Consider the following 18,449-nt stretch of genomic DNA (forward strand, 5'->3'; position numbering starts at 1 on the left):
CCATGTTGGCCTGGCTGGTCTTTAACCTCAGGTGATCCGCCTGCCTCAGCCTCCCAAAGTGCTGGGATTACAGGCGTGAGTCACCATGCCCAGCCACTTTCTCTCTCTTTTTAAAAAAATATCTGATACCTATACTCCCATTACCCTCAGTTAACAATTTTTCTGTCTACATGACTGCCACCAAAACCATATCTACCCCCTTATCTATCCTTGTGTCCATATCCTCTACATTCTTACATGTTAGAAGATTTCTGCATCTCTAGTTAAGGCCAACTCTTCTTGTGAAATAGCTCCTATCACTAACCACCTACCAAAGAAAACTGCTCACAATCATATAAATGTGGCCAAGTAATGTCCTTAAGTGAAAAAAAGTCAAGTTTCAGATCTGAATGGGCCAACGTTGAGAAGAATATTCTAAAAAGAAGAAAAAGTAAACTTACAGCTGTCTCATGAATAGTATATTCACTTTATGTTATTATTGTTGACAAATATATTAATATTTATTCAATCATTTATCAATTCACTCATTTATTCTTTCACTTATAAATTTATCCAGCATTTATTCTGTGCAAGGCATTAGTCTAACCCTGTGGATAAAGCAATGCAGAAAACAGACAAAAATGTAAGCTGTCATGAGCTGACTTTTCTAGTATGGGACTAGATGAGAAATACATACATGAATAAGATATACAGTATGTTAGATGGCAATAAGTGCTATGAAGAAAATGCAGCAGGGAGGAGTGAGAATAGGTCAGGAAAAAAGGGTTTCAGTTTTACAAAGTGTGATCAGAGAAACCCTCTCTGGCAGGGAAAAATTCAGGTAAAAATAAAGAAGAGTTTACTCATTCATTTTTCATGAAATTAATATTCATTGAGTAACTACTATGTGCTGAGAGATGCAAATTCAAAATAATTTAATATGTGTTTGTACACTTAGTTGGGTTCCTCTCAACATTTATTCATGCTGATACCGAAGCCTCAATTTTTATCATCTCCAAAAAAAATTATTATATTTATAATTAATTAAGTCTAATTGAGTTTGACTACTAAGTGTCCAATAACACACAATTACTTTATCTATTTTAACTTGACTTCCCACACACAACTAAGAAGTAGTGTCGCTTTCTTTATTGTACAAATGAGAAAATATTCTTGGAAACGTGATGGCAATTATCCAAGGTTATGAAACCCTTAAGTGGCAAAACCAAGATTGGCAAAACCAGGATTCAGAACAAAGAAACTGTGACTTGGTAGCCTGAGCTTGTTCTACTCAGCACACTGCTTCCTTGGTGATTATAAATCTGGAGAATCTAGCCAGAGACAGAGCCCCAGAGTGCTAACACTGAATAAAGATTTCATGGGGTCACCTGAGCGACAAAGTCATTCTGCTAATATGTGCGGACTATGATCATGTCAGCAAAAGTATCATTCTGAAGAAAGTATTGTTTATTTTTTAGATGTTTCCATCATCTTGTAACAACGCTATCCTCTACCTTTTTTGTTTTTGTTTGGACAGAACTGGAAGGGAAGATAAAAAGATATAGTGGACACTATGTGGGACCCTAAATAATACAGAAAAATACCCAAGAAAATATTTTAAACCTATGAACAGCTTCAAGTACTACTAGACATCACATATAAATTATTGAAAATGTCTGATTTACTACTCTGAATTTAACAGCTGCACAATGTCAGTGGTTTTGAAAATGATTGTGTAATCGTTAAAATAATTTTGTGAAATTATTCATCTCCTTGTACAAAATTTCTTTCCATTATATATTTAAATAGTTGTAAAGGTTATGATTTCCAGTGCTTTATAAAAATGGACATTTTAAAATAAATTTATACTAGTATTTTATACCTAATTGTGTCTCTTTAAAAATATACCTTTAAAAAAGCACTAATCTGTTGCAAAATTTAAATTGTTCATTTTATCTTTAAATCTATTTCCATTCAATTTCTACTTCAAAATATTTCTAATATATATTTATGTTTGAAAGTGTTGATTATCTTGTCATAGTACTCTAAAATAATTTTTTAAATGAGATAGAAATTGTTTAAATTTTTAAAATTTCTTGTGACCATTAGACTCTTACCTTAAAAACCAATTAGAATTGAGTAATCATCAGAAGTAATAAAACAATATAATCAATTTTAAATTTTAATGAATATTAAATGCAAAATCTAAGACTGTTATAAACATATTTTTAAGGATATCAATAGGGTTTGTGTTTGTTTTTCAGTTCGTATTTTATATTGTTCCAATATAGTATTTTCAATTATATATTTTATATTTCAAAATATTTACTAAGAAAACATGTTCACATAAATATATAGATAGAAATGCAACAGGTTTTGCTATAGTCATATCATTCAATTCTTTCAACTATGGTTGAATTAAATGCCCAAAATCACATAAAGATCTATCCTTTAAAGTTATTTTTAGTTGATTGACCAGGTTTACAACTTTCTTTAGCTCACCATTTATGTACGTATGCATGCAAGTATGTGTACTTACATATATGTATATGCAATATCATAACCTCTGCTTAACCAAGGGCATTGTTCTAGAATTTCCTTAACCCCAAAATGGAACATTTGACCTTTCCAAAAAGTTATAGTTAAGTGAAGAAAATCTTATTATAGCACCATATTACTTGCCAGAGAAAGATAAACTTGAATAATAAACAACCATTAGCATTTATGAGAATAATCCCTCTATTTCTATTCTAATAGAATATTGAAATAAATTAAATGTTATCCCCAAATACATTTCCCAGCCATTAAATTCTATTTTATTTATAAAGAATATCATTAAAATACTCTCAAATAATAGATTCATAATGTAATTTATTTTACTATTATTCAAATATTTCTTTTTTGCTTAAAGTGCCTATGTCCCTATGGGGAAACAAACATGAATTCTACTTGTAGCCTGTATCAGACTAAATATGCTATCAGTGAATCTGATCAATGCAAATTCCCTACATGTGACATCAGCATCAAGATTTGATGCTATATAGGGTTTGTACAAAAAGATACTCTTTTGGATTCAAAACAATGTTTTCAATTAGTTTGAAGTGTGGTCCCAAGCTATGTCTGCTTCTGTATTCAGATCCATTAGTGATATTCATGTGTCTTCATGTTCCGGAAACTCCACTTGTGAGTGGTTCTATCATTTCAGACTAGGAAGAGGTTTTTCTTCCTCCCAGTATGTATTGTGAAACTTAATTAATGAGTGTAAAGCAATTGGTGAGTGCCAGATGAAAGGCACCATAGTGGGTAAGTACCAAAAAAAATTATACAAGCACTGCACAATGTGTCATCTCAGCTGGGTTTGCTGACGAAATTGCAGGTAATTATCCCTTCTTGTGGAGTTTCTCTGGAGAAAGGAGGTCTAACGTGGGATTGGTCTTACCTAGAACCTAGGACTGTATCTCAGTGAAACTTGTTTGTTTGGCTAGAAATTACTTTTTAACTCCAACTCCAGTGAGTAAACAAAGGTTTCTGATAACAACTAAGTGAGCTAAGTAACAATTGAGGCATTAAATTTATGCACAGTTTACATTTTATAACTTTATTTCCAGATGTGCTCAAGACAGCGAGGGTAGGTAAGGTTTATCTCTAGGGTGAGGTCTAATCAATTGATTATGATTGTAAGGAGGGCAATGATGAATAGGATTCTGGGCCCACAGAAAGAGTCTTCAGGAAAAAACAAAACGAGAAATTAGCTGGACTTTTATGGCAGTGAAAACGGGGAGCTATAGCAAAAGTGCATTGCAATGTTTATGCCTGGTATAAGCCATAATTACTATGGTTAAGGCAGAAGGGGATAATGATATTCCCACACATATTGCAGAAAAGGCCTAGGGAAAAGGTGCACCCAGTCCTGCCCAATCATGTTCAGTTCTCTAACTACAAACATAAAATATATTTAGTTGGATTTTTACCTAAAAAGTGGCTAATCTGAAAATAAGCCATTGAATTCTATTAAGCCACTGTTCAGTAACTAGCTGTTTGATTAAATTTAACCTGCTTTTCTTCGTACCACAGTAGAGACAGCTTACATATCTTTTGAGACAATATTTTTTAGGGGTTGGTTTAATTTCTAATCAAACTCTGAAGGGGCCTTTGGGCTTCAGAAAATTTAAAACTATAGAATTACCTTGTTCTTTCCTCGGGCCAATTAACTGGGCAGATTCTTTGCATTCCATTTGAAGCTTACTAGCTCCTGCATTTTAGCTAAAGTTTCTTTTCTCGCTCAGCAGTTGAAAACCTATCTCCCTGTGCAACAGAAACCAAGTATGAACCTCAGGCATATTGAGCTGAACGGGCCTTGGCGCCATCCCCAAATGCTGATGTGCGGAAGATCCCAGTTTCACTCTTCTCCCTTTCATAAGCTCTGAAAGGAAGTGTAGGAAGTATGCCAAGTTGTTATTCAACTCTAGTATTTAATCAAGCATTACCTGGGCACTTCTGAAATTCTCCAGCTTCTAAAGTGAGAGTAAAAGCAGAGAGAACACAGGGTGGAAACTACTTAATCGAGAAGGCTCCTAGGATAAGTGAGGATCACATGGCCATTCTCAGGCCCCAGTTCCTCTCTAAACTCCTGAAAGTCAGCAAGAAACCAAATCTCAGTCATGATAATTATTTTTCATGTAACACCTCACAGCGTTCTCAGGGATCCCAATATATACTAATTCACTTCGTGTTAAGTAGGACTTTCTTAAAAAAACAATTTCAGTGGACCTCAGGATAGATGCCTCACTACTGATCCCACTACATTTTCTCTACTTAGGCTTTAAGTACACAAATAGGGCAGTCTACTAGAGTACAGAAAAACAGTTTATGATTTCAGAGAATGTGGGGCTGGCATAGAGCAACAAGTGCAGGGCATGACTTGTTTGGTTTCCTCACCTGCAAGGAGTGGGGGGCCCAGCACATGTCAGAAATTCCTGCTATACCCGATGACTTTGCCAAAATCTTTGTCCTTTTTTTCTCTTAGGGGGAAAAAATTGATGACCCGTGTTTTGCTACCGCTGACGAGAGTAATACCTTGTCCCAAAGCTAGGTTCAAAGTTTTCAACCTATGAAAACTGGAGGGTTGGGCTTTTGTTGTTGTTAAAGGCCTGAATGAGGTGATATCTTAATGCTTACAGCTGAGAAGCAGGTCAGTCAGGTTCCTGGGCGCTCTGTTACACAAGCAAGATACAGCCAGCCCCACCTAATTTTGTTTCCCTGGCACCCTCCTGCTCAGTGCGACATTGTCACACTTAACCCATCTGTTTTCTCTAATGCACGACAGATTCCTTTCAGACAGGACAACTGTGATATTTCGGTTCCTGATTGTAAATACCTCCTAAGCCTGAAGGTAAGTGTGTGCTGGGTCACCTAGGTCTCTTTCTTTCACTCTCTTCTCTCTCTCTGCCTTGATTATTTACCAAAGAGAATCACAGTGTTCTCAACTTTTGACAGAACAGCCTGGCAAGTAGCTATGGCAATCCTTGTAAAGACAAGTAGTTGTTATTATTAAGTAATGACCTTCCAAATGAGTATTTGCACTCTTAAATGAGTTAGCTTTAAAAATTACTGCCAAATTTGCTAGATTACGGAACCAGCAGAAGAGTTAAATAAAAGCCTTATTTAAAACATACGTGACTATGAAATAGAATTTCCTTAAGTCAGATCTTAGTAAAGGTTTCAAAATGTTTAAAGTGGAAGTGGCAGCATGAATATAAATTGTATCTTGGATTTAAATTATGCATTTGTGCTGAAAGGTTTTTGCTTTAAGTATTAGAGGTTTTTGCTTTAAGTATTAGAATAGTTTTGGAAAAAAATCTTCTAATAAAATAGAGTAGAAGCTTCTATACATCTTTTTCAAAGATTTTCTTAATTAAAAAGTTGGGAAACTTGTACAGTACATACAATTATTTAGCATGATATGTGTACATGTCTAACTTTCACTGGAAATCTAAAAGGTTACATCAGTTACTACAGAAAACATCCTATGAAATGAAAATGTGGTAAAATTTCTTAAAATTATTTTCATTTTGTGGCTATATAAGCCTCTTTTTTTATTAAAAGGATGCTGATTTCCATTTATCTACTTTCTATTTAATCTGTAGAGGCTGCTCCTATGGATATTAAAGTATGATACAGAAGGCTGGAAATGCTATGCTTGAAAATTTTGATCTAGAACATTTCTTTCAGAGAAACTTTCTTTCTTTCTAAGCTTGACACTCATCACTAATTATTTAAGTATTGAAGTTTATTACTGAAAACTCCCAAGGTAGCAGGTCATATGACAAACTCTACATTTTTCCTGTAGTTATGTAGCCTAAGTCTTAGCCAGAATAATGTTCTCAAACTTCTGAAATTTGTTTTTTTTTCTTAAAAGAAAGCCAGTCTTTTCTTTTTTATTTTTTCTTTCTTTTTACATCCAATAAAAGTAAAATGAGAGGCCTAAGTTTCTCAGGCACAATCCTTTTTCTAGTTGGTTACACTTCCAAAACCCTTTCATAAAAGAGGCATTTTTAGAAGGATGTCTTATGTCCTCATTTATTGTTGCTCTTGAATTTAGGAAACTAAAAATACTGTCCAACATTGGAAAAAGCCACTCAGAGTAACACTCAAGTTCTTCCTGAGATGTTAGCTACATGGCAGACAGAGTTTTCTTTGAGAGACAAAGAAAACCCATCTGTCTTAATTTGTAGCCTAAGATCTGTAAGAAGAAATGATCAAACGCAACTTAGAGAAAAGGCAGCCCAATGTATACTCATTAGTGATTTTACTATAGAAACATGTTTTTATATTATGCCTGCAGTGTACATGAACTGATGATTCTATTTAGGATTTCTGATTTTGATTCTGTTTAGAATGACTAGCATTTCGTTGCCCTTACATGGGTTAATTACCTGACATAAACCAGGACATCTCTTATTTCCAAAGCTTGATATAAAATAAGTATGACTCACGATTTCAACATAAAGCCTGGACAGAATAATGACTTTATGCATTTAAGAGGAAGCAAAAATATGGACAGCGAATGTGGGTTTGCTCCTCTTACTGGCCAGAGGTGTTTTTTGTTTTTGTTTTTTCTCATCACCTTCTGCAGCCCTCCATACAAAAGCAGTAATGTGAAACCACTTTCCAGTGCCAATAACAAAGAAGGCGAAAGTCGTGTTCATTCTCCCTCTGTAGAGGAGTTGTTCAAAAACAGTGACACTATGAAAATATATTTTAAAACTAGTTAAATTTTAGAAACAAAAAAATGTTAATATATACAGGAAAGTTTAGAATCTGTATTTAAGGTATCACAAAGGAACTGGAAATCCTCCTTTCTTTCTCTGTTCACTTTATAGTAATTCCTACCCTTAGAAGGTTTTCGAGTTTGTGATGATCCTAAACCTTTTTCTATTTTATAACTTCAAAATTTCTCTTAGGAGCTACCACCCAGATGCAGAAAGAGGGAAAGATCAGGAGGTGAAATCATTTTACTGGGTTCTCCTGATTTCTCTCCCTCTGCAATTCTACTTTTCTTTCATCCCACCTTCTGTCTGCCCCCACAGTGCACCTGGCTGACAGATGAACTTAGGTGCACTCAGGCATACCATCCATAATCCATCATCATTTCAGCTTTATAAAGCAAGTATATAACATAGAGTTAGATATTTGAACTCCAGAGATGGAGAGAGGCTAAAAGAAAAGCACACACAAAAGTAAAATATATATAGATTTCATTTGTTGTCCTCTGGATTTGCTGTCCCACCTCCATTAGGTTTCTGTCGCTTGCAATGTGCTTTGTTCAGTTGGCATGAGGTCAAACTTCGGCCAAAGCTCCTGGATCTTACTCCAGCAAAATTTCATGGTGGGGTTCTGAATAGCAGACAACTTCAATTCCTGGCTGCTTCTACGACTTTAAGATGAAAGGGACCTGAGTAAGTGGCGTAACCTGGCTCTCCTAGAAGCCGGGCAGCAGAGGCAAACTTGTCCCCTACTGCAATGTCAGGACAATCCGTCTTCACAAAAGCCTTATCTGTAACTGTTTAAATTTCTGAATAAACCATAAATATTTAATAGTGTTCACAACATACTGAACTACCCCTCTCTTCCCTTTCTCTCCTTTTCCTGGGAGATAAATTATAGGCAGTAACAGAGTGCTTCGCACGTTTGGGGTGTTGGTACCCTAGGTTTTCAAGTTACAATCAAAAGCTGGGTAAAGGAATGAGAGATCCCCTTGGTGGTTCAATGTCACAGGCAAGGTGAATTCACTTTGTTGATGCTTGATGTGTAGATTTTCATTACAGGCGGGGAATGAAAGCTCAATGCCATGTCTCTCATATAATATTATAAGAAAAATAGAAGAACAGCTAAGGACATTTTCCCCCCGACTGGTGACCACTTTATTAGGAAGAGAAAAATAGCAAAACAACTAGATATAGCGAAAATAAATGCCATAATAATGTTGAAAATAGTGGCTAAGTACAATTGACAAATTAGATCACTTGCAGTAGATAATGAAAAGGAGCATTATGTTTGCTGTGAACTTTGCAGAATTCACAGGAGAGAGATGTTTCTGAAAAGGTACACATAAATATTTTTAAACTAAACTGAATTATATTTTAAACACGCTACATGAGGCATCAATTTAAGTAAATGTTGGTCAACTACAGGTGTCAGAGATAATCATTCATGCTTTGTAAATGCTAATCTGTAAACTCCATGGTAAAGATGTCCATCTAGAAACCATAATAGACAGTTGTTGTGATTTTCTTAAATTACAGCAAAAGCATATTTAGTGTGTTTAATGGGTTCTTTGAAGATAGAAGGACTTATATTATCAGTGTTTTGTAAAAATGGGATTATAAACTGCTCTGGTTAAAATAATTAAATTTGGAGAGGCTGTATTAAAAAAAAAAAACTAATGGTAGGAAGAAGTTCTAAAAAGCAGCTGTGTACCAAATTCTATATTCCTTTGCAACTTATGTTACAAAGATGAATACTGACTAGCTTTAAATCAGACATGTGAAGGTTTGAATCCAAATCCGATCTCTCAGTTACTAGCTGTGTGTCCTTGGACACATTACTTACATTATTTATGTCCCACTTAATCATCTGTAAAGTGGGATTAATAAGCCCTTCTTCACCATTTGTTTATTTTTGGTTAGCATTAAATGGAAAATATGTAAAGCAGCTGATATATCAAATGCATAATAGTAATATACTTTCCAATTATGTTAAACATTTTTAGAACAATCTAAATGTCTTAGTTGTCACAGAAAAGTGAATGAAATATCAATAAGCAGAATGATCACAAATACAAACACCTATGTAATCACAAACAGGTTGAGAAATAGAGTATCACCAGCACTCAAGGTCCTTCCGTGCTCCACCCAATCAATTCTGTTTACTTCCAGTAATAAAGCCCTCTCCCAACTTGTAACATTGTAGCTTTTTGCCTGTTTTTGAACTTTATGTACATGAAATCTCACAATACAACTGGTGTTTTAAGCAGTGCATTATGTTTGTGATAATCATCCATGTCGTTGCACGCAGCTCTAGCCTGTCAATTTTTACTATCTGAATATACCACAGTTTATTATCCAATCTGTTGCTAATGAACACTTAGGTTTGAGGCTCTTATAAATAATGCCACTATGAATGTTCTCATATGTCTGCCAGCTTTTCTTTTTAAGTAGGTTTTTCTTAAGTGATAACCATAGGGCATGGAAGATACAATATGTCTAAAATTCTAGAAGTATATGGTTATGCAATTGCTTGCTAAAAGCTTTTGAAGAGAAGTTTCAGATTTTGAAGATAACTATCATATATTATAAATATATTTACGTTGTACCATATGTGAGAAATCATTATGTAAAAGGGGACTTGCTACTTAAAATCAACACATAACTAGTGGGAGTGTTTAGAAGCTCTGTAGACCCTAATGAAAAATCAACAAGGCCGAAAATATTTGTAAAAATTTCAGAGAGCTGTTGAGAAATGGCACACAATACAAGAACTAAGTAACAGCAGTTGTACCTCCTCCCTTTTCCTCTCTCAGTCAGCATGGAGGCTTTCAGTGAAAAATAAGGTTCAATTCAAAAACATGAAATCAGTACTCAGATTTTATTGCTTGAGAAAAAAAAGTCTATTTTTTTTTTTAAAAGTAAATTTTCCATTAAACGCACTTCAAATTTTAGCCTCTAATGAGATTGGAGTCAGTTGACTTGGCTTTAAATATTGCCTCTTCCATTTTCCAGCTTCTGTTACTAGCCATTGTGAGCTTCAGTTTCTTCATCTGCAAAATGGGCATAATACAATCTATTCTTGCCACATCAAGGGATTGTTGTAAGTATCAAATAAGATGATACTGTAAACTTTGTAACCAAAAAGACACTATAGATATATTATTATATTTGAATATTAAATGGAGGTTAGCATCTATTAAGTGTTTACTTTAGGCTAGATATTGTTTAGAGTGCTGCTACCTAAGTCAGCCCATTCAGTCTGCAGAACAACACTCTGAAGTTAGTTTATTATAATGATAATAAAGCAACTGCTTATTATGGTGATTATTTTTCATAAGTTATTTGTGTCAGAAGCCAGAATTTTAATATAAATCTGATTTCAAAACATTTTCCTATATCACCCTATTTATGAATTGTGCCACTTCCACACTTAAGAGGCAGAATGGTGTGCCTGGATTGGAGATTAGGACCCAATCTGCAATTATATAGCTTATTTTTCCACACACACCCCCAACCATATTCTTCTTTTATAAAATAAGAGAGTAAGATTAAAGAATATCCTTAAATATAGAAGGCTTCTGAATCTCCCCAATTAGGGATTAAGTAGCAAGAAGGACATCATGAAGTGAAAAGTATTGTGGAAAAGGGATACATTCAAATTCAAATAATTCAAACTAGATACTAATAAAATGTATTCAAGGGTATTCCTGACTGACTCACTTTTAAAAAATCTGATATATGGTGCATTTAATGTATAGTCAGTAATGTCATTTTCACAATAAATATTTCAAATGACATCTTTATACAGAATGTGTTTTCTTAAATAGATTGAAGAAATCAGCCAGCTCTACATGGTCTATATTTACAATATTTTTAAAATGTTACTTAACAGTTCATATACATGTTTTAAATATATGTGTACGTGTGAGTGGGTGGGTGTTAATGGTTTTCTTCCACCTTTCTCAAGCTAAATGGCCTTTGAAATAGCAGTGTGTGGCTTGAGGAAGTTTTTGCATGGCATTTCCCTAGAAGCAAGGAAGGAAGAAAGATTATGTGGAAGGCAGTACTCAATGGCACTAGTTTAAGTACATAATCCAAAAGAAGCAATTTTGGAATAAAAATATGATACTACCATCTCTATATTATGTCTAGATTTTTATCACTTTAAAATATATAGATCCATTTAAAAGCTCAGAATATTTTATTAAGGAATTCAAATGATGGTTATTTTCTTTCAGATTCCTTTCAAAAAAAACCAATACCAAAGAAGCCTACAATGTTGACCTTAGCCAAAATTCTGCTGGTTTCAACGTTGTTTTATTCACTTCTATCGGGGAGCCATGGAAAAGAAAATCAAGACATAAACACAACACAGAACATTGCAGAAGTTTTTAAAACAATGGAAAATAAACCTATTTCTTTGGAAAGTGAAGCAAACTTAAACTCAGATAAAGAAAATATAACCACCTCAAATCTCAAGGCGAGTCATTCCCCTCCTTTGAATCTACCCACCAAAAGCCATGGAATAACAGATTTCTCCAGTAACTCGTCAGCAGAGCATTCTTTGGGCAGTCTAAAACCCACATCTACCATTTCCACAAGCCCCCCCTTGATCCATAGTTTTGTTTCTAAACTGCCTTGGAATGCACCTATAGCAGATGAAGATCCTTTGCCCATCTCAGCGCATCCCAATGCTACACCTGCTCTGTCTTCAGAAAACTTCACTTGGTCTTTGGTCAATGACACCGTGAAAACTCCTGATAACAGTTCCATTACAGTTAGCATCCTCTCTTCAGAACCAACTTCTCCATCTGTGACCCCCTTGACAGTGGAACCAAGTGGATGGCTTACCACAAACAGTGATAGCTTCACTGGGTTTACCCCTTATCAAGAAAAAACAACTCTACAGCCTACCTTAAAATTCACCAATAATTCAAAACTCTTTCCAAATACGTCAGATCCCCAAAAAGGTAAATATAAATGAATTTAACTTTCCTTTTGTGTGAAACTGAAATTCCAAATAAGTCATGCAGAGTAAGTCTAAGGAATCACCATGCTAGAAAAACAGAAGAGAACACAATAGCATGGATTTTCTCACTTTTGAGGGATGATCATTATAGTCACTAGAAATAGTGAAGTGGTTTTAGGGCTTCAATGAACATATACTAGTCATTTCTCTTTGGGAGTGTAAGGAGACAATGGGACAAAATGTGAAGGTAGGTTAGGTCAAGAACAGATGGAGACTGAAGCAATGGTATAGCTTTGAGATCTAGGTAACAATTTTCAATGAATCTTGAAAAGACTACCTGAAATTCACATGCTCATGTGAATACTATACAACTGAACTTATATATATATGTGTGTGTATATATATATGAGTATATATATGAGTTTATATACATATGAGTTTTTTAAAAGTTGAACAAAGTAATGATTTTATAAATTATTTGTCACAATCACAGACAATTTATTATGTGGACATTTTTATGTTTCATTTAAGGATTATGTCAATCTTTTCCATTTGAAACATAAAAATGGTTTTACATTTTTCCATAAAATGAAAAAAGATAACTAAGTTTTAATAATTCATTCCTGTTTTGTTTTTTCAGGTTTAATGTATTTTCCCCCCTTGAAATTTTTTTTTTAATAATTTGTTTTCCTCCAAGAACTCACTTCCAGTGTGGTTTCTTAAGGATTATATTAGTAATGTAAAAACCAAATCATATATACAAATTCCTGTTTGAATGTTGTTGCCAGTGTGTAGGAAAAGTTTTAAATTCTGAAATATAGGCTTTTTATAATACTACGATCAATATATTGTATATGTACATTTAACTATGATTTTAACATATCTTGTCATTTTAAAAAATGCTTCCTCTCTTTTGTCTATCTAAACCTAATATACATATTGAGAATACTGAGTACTTACTCTTACCATTGTTATTTTATGTAAAAAAAAATTTAGTTAGCTTACTTCTCTTTTAGTAACAAGTTTACTGTACTCTAACATGAAAATTAATTTTTTTAGAAATGAGATTTTATATAGAATCAGAGACGCTGCAAGACCCTTTGCCTACCTAATTAATGAGAACCTCAAGAAAAGAGAAGAAAAAAAGAGAAACGTACTAAATTTCAGTTCAGAGAACATTTAGTTTATTGAAAATTTAGTCTTCAAATAAGATACTGAGTGAAAAGAATAATACAGTGAAATTTTGAACTGCCTTAAGCTCAGGCCTAGACAACTGTTCTTGATATGCAAGGCACTGAAGTTATCTGCCTTGGTTTATTTGTGGTATTTGGAAATACCTTCTATCAGGATACACTGATTTTTCCTTGTAGTGACTTCTTATTTGTTTATTGTGGACTCATTTTCTATTACACACTTACTCCTATTGGCTTTTAACCTTTGAATTATTTACAGAAACAAGTGCAAAGTTCATTTCATCATTAAAGTTCAACACTGATATTAGATCTTAATGGAGTATGCACATGGCATTTCAGTGCCACTGATGTTAATAAGAACAAGAAACAAGACACAGCTATAGAGCTAAGACTTAGAAGTATTTCAATGTAATTAAAAATTAGAAGTGTGGTTTTATCAACAAATATGTTTGCCAATATATCCCAAATGGTACTTTATAAAACACACACACATACACACACAGAAACACATCATTATCTAATCTTAAAATGTTAAACATTCTTTGGTATATGGAAAATTCACATGTATAGATTTCGGTTCTTTGAATAATTATTTTGTATTTGTTTAAATTTTTTTTGTCCTGTAGAAAATAGAAATACAGGAATAGTATTCGGGGCCATTTTAGGTGCTATTCTGGGTGTCTCATTGCTTACTCTTGTGGGCTACTTGTTGTGTGGAAAAAGGAAAACGGATTCATTTTCCCATCGGCGACTTTATGACAACAGAAATGAACCAGGTAAAATCTATTTTCAATACTTCACCTGGGCACAGTGGTTTTAATTAAATGAGGATGCCAATGTTCACTGCATTGCCTAGAAGGTAATTCCAAAATAATTCATATGAATGAACAAACTAAAGACTTATTCTGATCCAACTTCTGTTTATCAAAGAACAAAACCAAAATAATTATAGACCTGTGAGTGAAATTTAAAAAACATTTGAACTGTTGCTCATTGCATCAAAATTGGTTTTAAATAATAATCCAAGAATCTAAACATATGTATAAAATTGGAAGATAATGAATGGTAGGACATTCAGAAAAAATGACCAGTTTTGTTAGCAAGTGATGGCAAAGCTACTCCTTGCCATTGTTAGATCATTAAGTAGCAGTAATTTGAACCAAGATTGATTCTAATTTGGAGCTCTTTTAAAGTTTATACAGATACAGCAGCCCTCCATTAACCATCTTAATGAGGATCTAAAACAAAGTATCTAAAAGTTGCATATTTGCACACACAAAGTCACATCGTACCTTAATTCAGGAATTTTCCACTGATATGATGGAAAAAGCCAACCATAATATCTATGAATGAGAAATATGTATACTAAAAATAAAGTTGTCAGTTTGTGCTTTAATAATATAATATAAATTTGATATTTGTTTTAATGCTTGGTTCATCTGTAGTTTTATACTTCAGGGAAAAAAGCATGTGTTTTCTGGTTTGCACAAGGGATTCTTGTCACCATAACAAATAATTAATTAAATGCTTCTGGTGGGTCCCGTTGATGAAGTCTTACTGAATTTGAGTTTCGATGAGTTCAGATATAACTGATATAGTTCTCATATTCGGAACCAAATCTGTAAATTATAAATGTAACTGAATTCTGATTATGGGTTTCTAGGAACTAATATAAAACAAAAAGTACCATTCTTGAAAAATTAAAGGATAGGATTTATAATGGTGGTTTTCAACCATTTTTTAACCTTTGAATCTTGTCTTTACATGTAATCTCATGTAAAAACTCAATCTATCAAAAATTGATATAATTTAAACTGCTGTGATAGAGGCATAAAGGAATAACTCAATTACAACAACTGTTTTATCCATCAAAGACAGCTTTGAGACACCTCTCCCAAAGACCTAAGGTTCCTGGGAGCCCAATTTGTAAACAGATGGCTAAAGGAATAAGTAGATAAGCAAATGATGATACCTAAGTGAATAGTTTACTAATGTAATTAATAATTAGTTACTGCTTGTAGTACTTTAAGATACCAAGAGCATGTCCAGTTTTTCTTTGAAAATGAATTCAAGATCTTTAGGAAATATTTGTTTAAAAAAAAAAACTAAATTTCCACATCAACAATCAGAAAACCTCAAGTACATGGTAACTTGAATCGATCAGAAGAAAACATAAGCTCCCACAAATACTTTTTTTTATCTCCTCCACCTTAAATGGTTTAGCCATCAAAATACTGTGATATTTGGTAAAATAATAACATTAATTTAAAAATTATTGACTTCACTTAAAAAAATTTTACACCAGAAGTGACAAATTCTGAACATGTTGACAAGGCTTTGAAATCACAAGATTCAAAAGTCAATGAGGTATGGTCTACACTTCTTTATGCAAGGTATTGATATACTATACTGGTCTCTTCTTTAGTTCCTTTACTTTGAGTCCATCAACAGCAAAATTTTGGAAGTAAAACTGTACTCTTAGTCTTATAAAAAAATGAAGCTTGAAAAACATCTACTTATTTAAAATTTTAAAACTAAAATCTAAAAAGCCCATATAAAAATATATTTATTTTCGCATCTAGAATAATTCCTATAACTTGGTGGATGCCTGAACATGAATCTTTCAGAGTATCACTGTGAAACAATATTATTTTGTTACTTTTTTAGTTCTGCGATTAGACAATGCACCGGAACCTTATGATGTGAGTTTTGGGAATTCTAGCTACTACAATCCAACTTTGAATGATTCAGCCATGCCAGAAAGTGAAGAAAATGCACGTGATGGCATTCCTATGGATGACATACCTCCACTTCGTACTTCTGTATAGAACTAACAACAAAAAGGCGTTAAACAGCAAGTGTCATCTATATCCTAGCCTTTTGACAAATTCATCTTTCAAAAGATTACACAAAATTACTGTCATGTGGATTTTGCCAAGGAGAATCATAAAAGCAGGAGACCAGTAGCAGAAATGTAGACAGGATGTATCATCCAAAGGTTTTCTTTCTTACAATTTTTGGCCATCCTGAGGCATTTACTAAGTAGCCTTAATTTGTATTTTAGTATTATTTTCTTAGTAGAAAATATTTGTGGAATCAGATAAAACTAAAAGATTTCACCATTACAGCCCTGCCTCATAACTTAATAATAAAAATTATTCCACCAAAAAATTCTAAAACAATGAAGATGACTCTTTACTGCTCTGCCTGCAGCCCTAGTACCATAATTCAAGATTGCATTTTCTTAAATGAAAATTGAAAGGGTGCTTTTTGAAGAAAATTTGACTTAAAGCTAAAAAGAGGACATAGCCCAGAGTTTCTGTTATTGGGAAATTGAGGCAATAGAAATGAGAGACCTGTATTCTAGTACGTTATAATTTTCTAGATCAGCACACACATGATCAGCCCCTTGAGTTACCAAGCTGACAATGACTGCATTCAACGGGGCCACGGCAGGAAAGCTGACCCTACCCAGGAAAGTAATAGCTTCTTTAAAACTCTTCAAAGGTTTTGGGAATTTTAACTTGTCTTAATATATCTTAGGCTTCAATTATTTGGGTGCCTTAAAAACTCAATGAGAATCGTGGTAAAAAAAAAAAGTTAACCAAAGAATATACCTGTATGTAATTTGTACAGTTTTAAGTTGTTAGAGAGGAACCGGATTTCTTATGTATTAGATAGACATTATTGCTCAATCATAACGGAATAGATTCTGCATCTCTAAATGTATGAACCATAAGGTTAAAAAAGATGAATGGAAATATCAAACAACTTTTTACTGAGCATCAGTTTCATAAGCAATAATATAAGAAGATTAATTTGGATTCTAGTATGTTTCAGTTTGTTTTTAATTACCACCTGCCTTTGGTAGAAAAAATATGTTCTTTGATGTAGGAAAGTCTAGGTTTTAGAGATTAGAGGATGAGATCAAGAGTTAAATTCCTAAAGAAGCAGTGAATGTTTGAAGAGAGCAAACAAAGCAAGTACCAACCTAGAGGCTTTATTTTTGAATTGATTCATGGTGTGTGTGTGTGTGTGTGTGTGTGTATGTGTGTAACACAGAAACAGCTTCAGAAAATAAGGGATAGAAAGTAATGAAGAAAGTACTTACCCCATATTGCCATAAAAATAGCAAAGAAGACTGTCCCTCCATTATCAAACAAGTACGTCACCTGAGTAGAAAACAAACAGAAATATTAGTCACGCAAATTGATTATAATAATCCAGTGAATACCATTTGCACTCAGGTACTATGATTTTTTCTCAAATAGAATCATATTATTTTATAGTACAGAAATATTATATATGAATTCCTTTCATGGGTCCTGCAACAATTTCACATGATTTTTCTCATGGGGAGAGGTGAAGAAACAACATTAGCCCTCTTCTCTCCTCTCTTGATTCCCTTTATACCCCACCATCATTTCTGATTATAAATAATTCTACCATCCTGTGGAAGTATTTGTGAGTCACAGATTGTCAAACTACTTAATGAAAGTTGTATGAAATTAGTTTTTGAGGTGAGGCATTCCTAGTTGCAAATCCTGTTAGCAAAACTTCTAGGAGTGGGGAAGTTGGAAAACGCAGGATTCTTCCAGTGAGCCAGCATTTCCCATAGCTAACCCTATTCTCTTAGTCTTTCAAAATGTAGAATGGGTCCAATAATGGCTATAAGATGTAATAAATCCCATCTTAATTTGTTTTAAAAGTTTCATAAATCACTGGACACTTATGAAACAAAGTGTTTTTTAATCAGATATCAACTGAAACTTCATAAAGGATGCATAGTTTTATAATGTTATTGAATCAAATTTGAAGGCTCGTATTGTTTGATTTTAATAAAGTATAAATTCAATTTACCTTTGCTTGTTTGCATTTGCATAATGCCCTCAGTATATATGTAACTTAGTGACAGAAATTAAACTAACACAGTGAAGGCAAAAAATGTTTGGCCAGCACAAAAATTCCATAGAAACAATAGAGAAAATAGGGGCATTGTCCTCACAGGAGGGTGAGGACAATCATGGGTTAAAGAACAGT

The 18,449-nt window shown here is 33.6% G+C and overlaps 2 protein-coding genes across 4 annotated transcripts in view; one reads left to right on the plus strand and one right to left on the minus strand.

Moving 5' to 3' along the window:
* The window catches only part of MUC15 (mucin 15, cell surface associated), a 30,485-nt gene extending 12,217 nt beyond the window's left edge, over positions 1-18,268 (plus strand). The window contains exons 2-6 of one of the 3 annotated variants that reach the window (XM_054440332.2): positions 5,306-5,371; positions 10,260-10,347; positions 11,486-12,217; positions 14,036-14,185; positions 16,077-17,453. In XM_054440332.2, coding sequence (XP_054296307.1) covers positions 5,306-5,371; positions 10,260-10,347; positions 11,486-12,217; positions 14,036-14,185; positions 16,077-16,237 — 1,197 coding nt within the window. In that variant the 3' untranslated portion in view covers positions 16,238-17,453. Of the gene's footprint in view, positions 1-5,148; positions 5,372-10,259; positions 10,348-11,485; positions 12,218-14,035; positions 14,186-16,076 lie in introns of those variants that run through there. The other 2 variants (XM_054440330.2, XM_054440333.2) reach the window with 2 other exon arrangements.
* Positions 1-18,449, minus strand: part of ANO3 (anoctamin 3) — a 327,529-nt gene that overhangs the window by 78,372 nt on the left and 230,708 nt on the right. Inside the window, exon 14 of the mRNA XM_054440329.2 lies at positions 17,521-17,581. Coding sequence (XP_054296304.1) covers positions 17,521-17,581 — 61 coding nt within the window. The remainder of the gene's footprint in view (positions 1-17,520; positions 17,582-18,449) is intronic.

The sequence above is a fragment of the Pongo pygmaeus genome, chromosome 9, assembly GCF_028885625.2.
Source record: "Pongo pygmaeus isolate AG05252 chromosome 9, NHGRI_mPonPyg2-v2.0_pri, whole genome shotgun sequence".
Lineage (NCBI taxonomy): Eukaryota > Metazoa > Chordata > Mammalia > Primates > Hominidae > Pongo > Pongo pygmaeus.